Source organism: Oryx dammah, unplaced genomic scaffold (assembly GCF_014754425.2).
Source record: "Oryx dammah isolate SB20612 unplaced genomic scaffold, SCBI_Odam_1.1 HiC_scaffold_15, whole genome shotgun sequence".
Lineage (NCBI taxonomy): Eukaryota > Metazoa > Chordata > Mammalia > Artiodactyla > Bovidae > Oryx > Oryx dammah.
This window is the reverse complement of record NW_024070199.1, coordinates 26,088,744-26,099,337: the sequence shown is the minus strand read 5'-3', so window position 1 is coordinate 26,099,337 and position 10,594 is coordinate 26,088,744. Positions and strand designations below refer to the sequence as shown.

The 10,594-nt window shown below is 39.7% G+C and overlaps 1 protein-coding gene across 1 annotated transcript; it reads right to left on the bottom strand.

Moving 5' to 3' along the window:
- Positions 1-1,718: 1,718 nt before the first annotated feature.
- LOC120874881 (putative olfactory receptor 10D3) lies at positions 1,719-2,657 on the bottom strand. Its single transcript, XM_040256562.1, has one exon. It carries the CDS (start codon positions 2,655-2,657, stop codon positions 1,719-1,721), a length of 939 nt encoding a protein of 312 aa, XP_040112496.1.
- Between the last annotated feature and the right edge of the window lie 7,937 nt (positions 2,658-10,594).

The window sequence follows — 10,594 nt, the reverse complement described above, 5'->3', positions numbered from 1 at the left end:
CTCTGCATTCAAATGGATATATCTTTCCATTTCTCCTTTGCCTTTCACCTTTGTTTTCATAGCTATCTGTAAGGCCTCCTCAGACAACCATTTTGCCTTTTTTGCATTTCTTTTTCTTGGGGATGGTCTTGATCGCTGCCTCCTGTACAATGTCACATTCCTCCATCCATAGTTCTTCAGGCACTCTATCTATTAGGTCTAATCCCTTGAATCTACTTCTAGCTTTCACTGCATAATCATAAGGGATTTGACTTAGATCATAACTGAACGGTCTACTGGTTTTCTCTACTTTCTTCAATTTAAGTCTGAATTTGGCAATAAGTAGTTCATGATCTGAGCCACAGTCAGCTCCCAGTCTTGTTTTTGCTGGCTCTGTAAAGCTTCTCCATCTTTGGCTGCAAAGAATATAATCAATCTGATTTTGGTATTGACCATTTGGTGATGTCCACGTGTAGAGTCTTCTCTTGTGTTGTTGGAAGAGGGTGTTTGCTATAACCAGTGCATTCTCTTAGCAAAACTCTGTTAGACTTTGCCCTGCTTCATTTTGTACTCCAAGGTCAAATTTGCCTGTTACTCCAGGTATCTCTTGACTTCCTACTTTTGCATTCCATTTCCCTATAATGAAAAGGACAACTTTTTTGGTGTTAGTTCTAAAAGGTCTTGTAGGTTTTCATAAAACCATGCAACTTCAGCTTCTTCAGCATTACTGGTCGGAGTATAGACTTGGATTGCTGTGATACTGAATGGTTTGCCTTGGAAACAAACAGAGATCATTCTGTCATTCTTGAGATTACATTTTGGACTATATTGTTGACTACGATGGCTGCTTCATTTCTTCTAATGGATTTTTGCACACAGTAGTGATATAATGGTCCTCTGAGTTAAATTCACCCACTCCAGTCCATATTAGTTTGCTGATTCCTAAAATGTTGATGTTCACTCTTTCCATCTCCTGTTTGACCACTTCCAATTTGCCTTGATTCATGGTCCTAACATTCCAGGTTCCTATGCAATACTGCTCTTTACAGCATCAGACTTTGCTTCTATCACCAGTCACATCCAGAACTGGGTGTTGTTTTTGCTTTGGCTCCATCCCTTCATTCTTTCTGGATTTATTTCTCCACTGATCTCCAGTAGCATATTGGACACCTACCAACCTGGGGAGTTCATCTTTCACTGTCCTATCTCACAAAAAGTTTAGCAGGGAATAAAGTAGAAAAGGTAGGAAAAGTGCAATGGCAAAGGCAATTTTCCTTCCTTTTAGTGGGAAGAGGAAGGAAAGGAAAGCAGTATAACAAGACTATATTATTTTGAGGGTTTCTCTGGTGCTCAGTGGTAAATAATCTGCTTGCTAATGCAGGGGAAGTGGGTTCGATTCCTGGGTTGAGAAGATCCTCTGGAGAAGGAAATGGAAACCCACTCCAGTTTTCTTGCCTGGAGAATCCCATGGACAGAGGAGCCACGTGGGTTACAGTCCATGGGGTCAAAGAGTCAGGCATGACTTAGTGACTGAATAACAACAACATGCTATTCTGAAGCTATGAGAAAGGGCTTAGGTAATACAAGAAAATAAAACAGACAAAATGATGACATATTTTGACATACCCATCCACACTATTCAGCATGGGCTGAAAAGCCACATGTAAGAATTCCAGAGAAAAATTTTGCATATTGGGGCAGAAAGAATTCTACATCATCAACCCTTCCAGCCATTCTTTTTAAATCACAGGAATATGGTTTGTCCTGTGCAATACTTTGTTCATAGCTGTTTTTACTTCTTTATTCCTCAAGATATAGATTAAAGGGTTCAGCATTGGTCCCACCAGATTCATCAGAATTTGCACCACAGTTCCTAGCACTGGGTTAGGTGTGGGCTGCAGGTAGACAGTAATGATGGGTCCATAGGCACAGAGGATGGCGATGAGGTGGGCACTGCATGTGGAGAAGGCCCGACGACGGCCCTCAGTTGATGGAATCTGCAAGATGGAGATGGTGATCCGAGTATAAGACACAAGGATTAGGAGAAAGCAAACTAGAGATACTAGGCCAACGTTAGTGAAACTCACCCTCTGGGCCAAGGATGTATCAGCACAGGCCAAGGGTAAGAGTGCCGGAATATCACAAAAGAAGTGAGCCACTTCATTGGGACCACAGTATGGCAGGGTGAAAGTAAGCAAAGTCAGGATGCTGGAATGGACACATCCTAACAGCCACGTGCCCACAGCCAAGGCCACGCAGACTCTAGGGTTCATGATGACTGCATACCGCAGAGGGTGACAGATGGCAGTGAAGCGGTCATAGGCCATCACGGTGTACAAGAAACACTCGATGCTGCCGAGGAAATGGAAGAAGAAGAGCTGGGAGACGCAGTCCTTGTAGGAAATGAGTGGGCTCAGGCCCATGAGGTAGAGCAGCATTTTAGGACAGGTCACAGAGGAGAAACTCATATCAAACACAGACAAGTTCCCCAGGAAAAAATACATGGGTGTGTGAAGGCGATTGGAAGAAAGAATAGTTACAAGGATCGACATGTTTCCCAGCAAGGTGCAGGCATAGAAGGGCAAGAACAGGACAAAGAGTAGAGTCTCCAGCCCCTCCGTGTGCGGGATTCCCAACAGGATGAACTCAGTCACCTCAGAGCAGTTCTTCATCTCCATGAATGTCAGTCCTGTGGAAGGAAACGGAAGCAGAGGATGTGGAAGAATGTCCTAGTTTGACGTCAGCAGACTGAATGTACTGGAGAAATGAAATATGTGAGAGACATTACAGCGTTTTGATTCAAAGTTAAGGAAATACTATGTCTAAGCCAAATTACGGAGCATTCAACCTGGAATGCAGCTACCGTAGCAAAACGTCATAGTTTTTATACCAAATATTTTTATCATACTGATTCTAAATGCATATATCCTTTATTAAAACACTACTTTTAATGTTGGAGCAAGGTTTTTAAAGGGAAGGGTGATGCCCATACAAACATATGCTCCCTCAGAGTGGAGGAGTATCAGAAGCCTCAAAACCAGATAAAGTCTCTTTAATGTCTCTAGATATGAAACTTGAGAATCACTATATTTGTGAGCCACTACTGCTGACAAAATTATATTTTACCTGTTTTCTGGTGAGACCTACGGTTGAACCTCATAACAGTTTGAAACACTTACTCAACATGATCTCAGTTCATTTAATCCTCCCAGCAACCCTTTGAGATAAATGTATAGAAAATGAACTTTCTGAACATTAGGAAGAGTGAACAACTTGCCTAATTTGAGGTTACTATACATGGCAGAGCTAGGTATTTAAATCTTTTTTTTTTTTTTCTCCCTGACATGAGTTTTTCCACTGTGTGCACTTGTGATGGACTGTGGCTTTACTGACCTTGTCAAATTTTGTCCTTCACCTCTGTGTTGTTTATGTTTTTCCTTTTGATGTCACCAGGCTCTAAAAATGCTCCCAGTTCTCTTTAGTAAACAATGTAAACCCATCTTGTCTCTCCATGAAACACCACCACCACACACACACACATTTAAATATAAAGTCTAGAAGAGTTAGTACTTTTTGACATGTACTGCTATATCCTCAGTGCAGAAAACAGTGACCAGCACAGAGTAGGTTCTTAATAAAGAGCTGATGAATGAGATGATGAAACAACTCCATGAATAACTGGAAAGGAAATCACTCAGTTGTTTTGTCTTGTACAAGGACTTACATGACACTATCAGATATTAGTCTTCCTAAACAACCATGTAAAGAAGCTTGATCATACACCTGTTTCTCTTTTGCACCATCCTCTGAATAGTTGAACTTTCTCTGTTACCTATATGGCATCTGAACCCAAGAAGAAGCTTTGCTTTGTGCTGTAAAAGATGACCCAAGACAAGAGCTACATAAGCTGTATGTGAGTGCATGCTAAGTCGCTTCAGTCTTATACGACTCTTTGCCACCCCCTGAACTATAGCCCGCCAGGCTCCTCTGTCTGTAGGATTCTTCAGACAAGAATACTGGAGTGGGTTACTGTGCCCTCTTCCAGGGGATCTTCCTGACCCGGGGATCAAAACTGCATCTCCTGTGGCTCCTGCATTGCAGGCAGATTCTTTACTGTCGAGCCACCTGGGAAGCCCACATAATCTGTAGTCTCCAAAAAAAAAAAAAAAAAGAGAGAGAGAGACCTGATATCTTATCAAGAGAGTCACACAGAAGCAAATAACTGGACTGAAGGTGTCCAGGGATAGGCTCATTTAAGTGTCCAATCTTTTAATTATTTTGATTCAAGACCAAAGCCTTGGTTGTAAAGAAAGGAGATTTGGAGATGATGAGCCAATATCATGAGGTAAATGACAAACCAAGCAAGCAGTGTTCTATTCTTAGCCACAAGTTTCTGTTTATTTCCTGGACTTTGAGACCATTTATAAACCAGGGACTCCAAAACTCCTTTCCACTGGGTACCTGAGGAAGAAAAGAGGACTTAAGAGAGAGAGATGAGAATGGCACTTACATGACTAGCAAGGAGAAAGTTTCATCCCTGTATTATTTGTCTGTCTAGGATCTGTCACCCAAGTTTGCTTCTGACATCATACCGTAAACTAGGATCAGGGATCTCCTCTCATAATCTGGAAAGTTCTTTCTTCTTAGTGAAATAAACTCAGGTTAAGTGACAGAAAGCTGAAAGTCCCTCTGCCTTCTGCAAAGATCTCTTGCAAAACACTAATAGTAACATTGTTTTCTCATAGTGAAAATTTAAATACTCTTGAAGCCCTTGGGGAACCCCATTCCTGAATGAATCCTGTTTTGCGGGGGTTGTTGAGTAAAGGGAGTAATTAGAAGTGAGTGATGGTAACTCCCCTGTGACATTACTGTGATGTGAACAAGATAGAGCCATATCTATATTTTCTACTTCTGTTAATGACCTGGGGAAGTTAGAGAAAAGCTAAGAGGTACAGCTCAACCTTAGGACATATGCAGAAACCATTTCCCCAGTTTCAGGGTATACTTTTAGAATAAGAAATAGCAACCATATATCTCATGCTTTTAAATATCCAATTTCATATACTTTATCTCAATTTTTCTTTAGCCCATACACTTTTCTATGATACTTTGGTTTGGAAATATAATTTCCTATATCAGATTCTCCTAAAAGCAGAATTCTCAATTGGCAAAGTTGACTTCCCCGAATGAGGAATTGTTCTCCACATGACTTTCCCGGAATTCTATTAATGTATTGATCAGCAAGTATTTATTAATAACTTATACTACTATGTGCAACTAAGCACAAAATATGTTTGCTGACTCTGGAACTTCTCTTACTTAAAGGAAGTCAAAAAACTTGACTCTTGAACACAAATGTTGGAAATGTGAGAACTGATCTTTTATGTGGAGACAGCCAACTAATTTTCAAAGAACTAAAATAAGTAAATAAAAGCATAGACTAATGAAATGAAGAAAACCAAAAGCAAAAAGATGAATGAAGCTAAATTCTGACCTTGTTAAAATACTAAGAAAATAGATATACTGCTGCAAAGATTATTACCGAGTAAAACACCATATAGGTTAAGATTGATCAATCTCAAAAACAAGTTTGATGGGAATAAAGGCAATCACGTTAGTTTTTTTAAACAAATTTTAAAACCTGAAGAAAAAAAATAGTATATTGTTCATATGCACTCATAGTGGCAAATCCATAAATAAAAGGAAAATGTTTTCTTAACAAAAATTCAGCTAACAACTGCTGAGAGGATGAGGATGACAAAATTACACAAAAGGAACTTCTAGATTATATTCTATATCCTGTACTGGCTGAAAAGCTCCCATGAATTTACTAATATTCTTTTTTTTTAATTATTATTTATTTATTTTTACTTTATAATATTGTATTGGTTTTGCCATACATTGACATGAATCCACCATGGGTGTATATGTATTCCCCATCCTGAACCCCCCTCCCACCTCCCTCCCACCCCATCCCTCTGGGTCATCCCAGTGTACCAGCCCTGAGCACCCTCATCATGCATCAAACCTGGACTGGCAATTCATTTCACATGTGATAATTTATTTTTTATTTTAATACTCAAGATATTCCACAAGAAAAATAATTTTTAAAACTGTAATAAATGAAAAATGTTATTAATTTTAAATAATATATAAAACATATATGTATATATTTCTAACGATTAAAGAATGTACCCTATTAATTTATCTTGAATTGATTATGGAAAACAACAAATAATTTATTACCACATTTCTTTTTAATGTCTTACTATGTTATGTTTGGCTAGTTTACCAAACATGTACAAAAAGTACAGACTAAAATGTCATTGAGTGTTAGGACATACACATGGACAAAAATAGTTTTTAAAACCCACTGCCTAAATTTTTAAGTAAAAATAATGTTAAAAAGTGAAAGATTCAGTCTTTTATTTGTAAACACTTATCAGTTATTTTAAAAACCAGGTGCAAAGTCTATATCCTCAGGAAAAGAAAGAAAACCTTTGTTATAATTGTTGCTATATATCTTAAAGTTGATTTTAAACCAGAGACCAAAATTTGATGAGTACAATTTCTGAAGTTCAACGTGAGCCAAATGTGTTATTTATGTCAATCTATCTATCTTCTGTAAATGGAAACCCACTCCAATATTCTTGCCTGGAAAAGCCCCATAAAGAGAGGAGCCTGGCCGGCTATCGTCCATAGGATTGCAGAGAGTCAGAAACCACAGCGACTGAGCACGCACACATTTACCCTCTGTATTAGTTTCAATCTCAGTATCATTTTTCCTCATGCTTCCTCTTTTTAACCATTAGTCCAAAGTGAATAAAATTACATATAAACAGTTGAGACAAACAATTTAAAGACAGGGAGTAATCAATTGTTATTTTTGCACAATATCAACAAATCAGGCTTTCCAGAGGCTCAGAAAGTAAAGAATCTGCAGGCAATTCAGGAGACACAGGAGACTCCAGTTCAATCCCTGGGTGGAAGATCCCCTGGAGGAAGAAATGGCAACCCACTCCAGTATTCTTGCCTGGAGAATTCCATGGACAGAGGAGCCTGGCAGGCCACAGTCCATGAGGATGGAGAGAGCTGGATACAACTGAGTGACTAAGCACACACATCAACAAATCAGTGACCAAATCGTGAGCGTATAGTCTCATAGCCTCAAATTGCTGCTCTTGTTTATTCAAACCACACACAGAGGCTTTCAAGGCTTTTATTTAGGGAAAAATGCATTAAAATACTTTTGTTGGCTCATTCAAAAAAAAAAAAAAAACATATTGAAAAAAGTACGCCACTGCTCTCCTTACTGATATGAAGTGCAAGGATCATTTCCAGGAAATTTCTGTGGGTTTTGAAACCCTCAATTTGAAAAGGCTGCTGAATAATTTAGAATATCCTCTGTCAAACCTAGAATGCACTCCAGTGCTTCTGGGCCAAGAATGACACTCTCCAAGCAGACCATTCTGTAGTAATTATCTCCTCCATTTAAAGCCTACCTCCTTGAGTTTTCTAGCAAATGTTCCTTGTTTTACTCTTTGCACATTACCAATAGAATCTAACCCTTTTTCCATTCAACATCCCATTACAAATTTGAGATCCTTGGTTATATCTGCTTTCTCTTTGTCTAAACAATCTAATTTCCAACAACCGTTTCTCATATACCTTGCTCTTTTGGCTTTCTGACATTTCTGCATCTGGTTTGTCAATAGCCCCCTAGTGATTTTAGACTTGACAGTATTTCAGGATTAATAGCATTTAGATTGTGCCTTGGATATAAGACTGCTCAATAAACGTCTATTGAACAAATAGATGACTTCTTTCCTCCACCTTTTGTATTTCTTTGTGTTGGAGTAAAGTTGCTATTCCTGTCTGGAAATTCACTGTACCTCCCCCATACACATTCTCTAGCTGAACACTGACAGCTCCTATCTTACTCTTAGTACTTCATTTCCTGGAGGTTTGTGTTTTCAGGCCACATCTCTTTGCTAGCACAATTTTACATCTTTTTTTTTTTTTTTCTGCTCTTTATTCTCTTTTCTTTTCTTTTTTTTCTTTTTATTTTTACTTTATTTTGCTTTACAATACTGTATTGGTTTTGGCATACATTGACATGAATCAGCCACAGGTGTACATGAGTTCCCAATCCTGAACCCCCCTTCCCCAAGAGAAGGCGCTTTCATAAAGAAGTCATTGCTGAGAGAGTGATATCTGCCTTCACATCTCAATCTGTTTTTTACATTTACTTGTTCTCAGTTTTCGTATCCCTTGTTTCTATTGCTATCCTTCTAATAACATCATTTTTTTTTAATCAGAGAAAAAAATGTCTTGCCTAAACCAGTTCAGACTGTCAACCTGCAACATGTGTACCTCTGATTAATCCATGGGTGAGAGCCAACAAGGAAAAAGTGAGACACAGAGGGACAAATCTGAGACCGTTTTGTAAAAGGACTGAAGATTTTCCTTCCTGTGATTAACTTTGGGTGCTCTGAGTTTCGATACAGCAAGACACATTGATACCTTTCAATTTCATATTCTAGGACTTGTTGGATGACATCCTTTACTCAATACTACCTATGGCATGTGCACTAGAGGAAACAGAAGGTGCGATGAACACAGTGTTGTTAACAGGAAAATAAGCAACTGTACTAAGAAGGGATTTTAATACGTATAAAATATGATATCATAGGATGATATTAGGAAGAATTAGAAATGCTGTCAAAGTTTCTCCACTATTAGTTCATTTGAAACAGTATGTTCTAGGAGATGTAAGGCAATGGTCCCTCTCAGGAGATGAAAGTAGCAGATTAAAAAAAAAAAAACAAACAACCTCTAGGAATAAAAAGTTCAATGGACTTAAGAACAGATGTGAGGATAATGCCTGACAACTTCCAATTGTCCCAAGTTCCTCTCAGTACTATTTTTCCATATGCAGACAACTTCTCTTGAGTCATTTTTTTGGTTCTCTTACTTCCTAGACTGGACACCAAGATTTCAGACAGATAGTTCTTTTCTTGGTGATTCAGACAGCAAAGAATCTGCCTGCAATATAGGAGACTCGGGTTCAGTCCTTAGGTCGGGAAGATCCCTCGGAGAAGAAATGGTAGCCCACTTGCCTGGAGAATCCCATGGACAGAGGAGCCTGGCAGGCCACAGTCTGTGGGATCGCAAAGAGCTAGACATGACTGAGTGACTAACACTACTACTACTAATGACCTCTGTGACCTTCAAGCCTACGAAAACTGGCCGCAAACCATTTCTAGTACCAGGACCAAAGGTATCAGTACATTTCTAGGCATTGTTGCTGTTGTTTAATCATTAAATTGTGTCTAATCTGTGCAGCCCTATGGACTGTAGCCTGCCAAACTCCTCTGTCCATGGGATCTCCCAGGCAAGAGTACTGAAGTGGGTTGCCATTTCCTTCTCTAGAGGATCTTCCCGACCCAGAGACTGAACCTGCATCTCCTGCTTGGCAGATAGATTCTTTACCACTGAGCCACCTGGGAAGCTGATGATTTTTGGCATTGTTGTTGTTCAATCACTAAGTCATGTCAGGCTCTCTGCAACCCCATGGTCTGCAGCACGCCAGGCTTCCCTATCCCTCACTGTCTCCTGGAGTTTGTTTAAACCCATGTCCATTGAGTCGGTGATGCTAGCCAACATCTCATCCCCTGTCACCCCCTTCTTCTCCTGCCCTCAGTCTTTCCCAGCATCAGGGTTTCTCTTCTTTGCATCAGGTGGCCAAACTTTAGCATGGGTCATGTTCAGATGAGCCTGTAGCAATAGCAGGCCTCACTGAGACGCTGTGAACTTCTCTCCAAGGTGTGCTCCCTGTGTTCCTGACACCCATCCCTTCCTTGATCGTCCTTGATCAGCTTGTGCGCTGGTGGGACTCAGCCCACGTCAAAGTCCAGTCTTAAACCACTATCAACGTAGCCTTGAAAAAAACTGATTTCAAATTCAAGTAACCTCTGACAGAGATCAGCAAACTATGGCTTGTGAGGAATATCCTGCCTGTAGCCTATTTGTGTAAATGGAATTTCACTGGATTAAGCCTTCTCTTTTTTCATTCATTCATGTTTATTCAGTCATTCTATGACTGTTTTCATTCTACCATAGCAGAATTTTGTATATGTGACAGAGATCCTCTGGTTCCCAAAATACCTACTACCTGGACCTTTAGAAAAAATATTTGCTGATGCCTAGTCTCTGAGATGGGGAAAATGCCACCAGTTTGGATCAGCTAGAGTTGCTTCCCCACTTTCTTTACTGCAAAAAGATCTTTACAACTGTCATAGATATATTTTGAAAATTAATTTACATACAAATGAGGAGGGGAAAAGAATCATCTTTACCCACAAGTGACTAGTGACCTCCTTCTGAAACAATCTACCCTCCAACCAGTTTCTTCAGGGCTCCCTTGACATCTTTGTTTCTCTAAGTGTAGATTGTGAGATTCAGCATGGGGGAGATTACACCTGCAAAGATCTGCACTGGAGTGACCAGCACCTCACTCAAAGACGGCTGGGTATAGACAAGAGCACAGGGCCCAAAGAACAGAGTGACCACAGAGAGGTGGGACACATGGGTAGACCATGCCTTGTGCCACCCC

Coding starts and splice junctions, on each gene's coding strand:
- LOC120874881 (XM_040256562.1), bottom strand. CDS start 2,657: ATGGAGATGAAGAACTGCTCTGAGGTGACTGAGTTCATCCTGTTGGGA.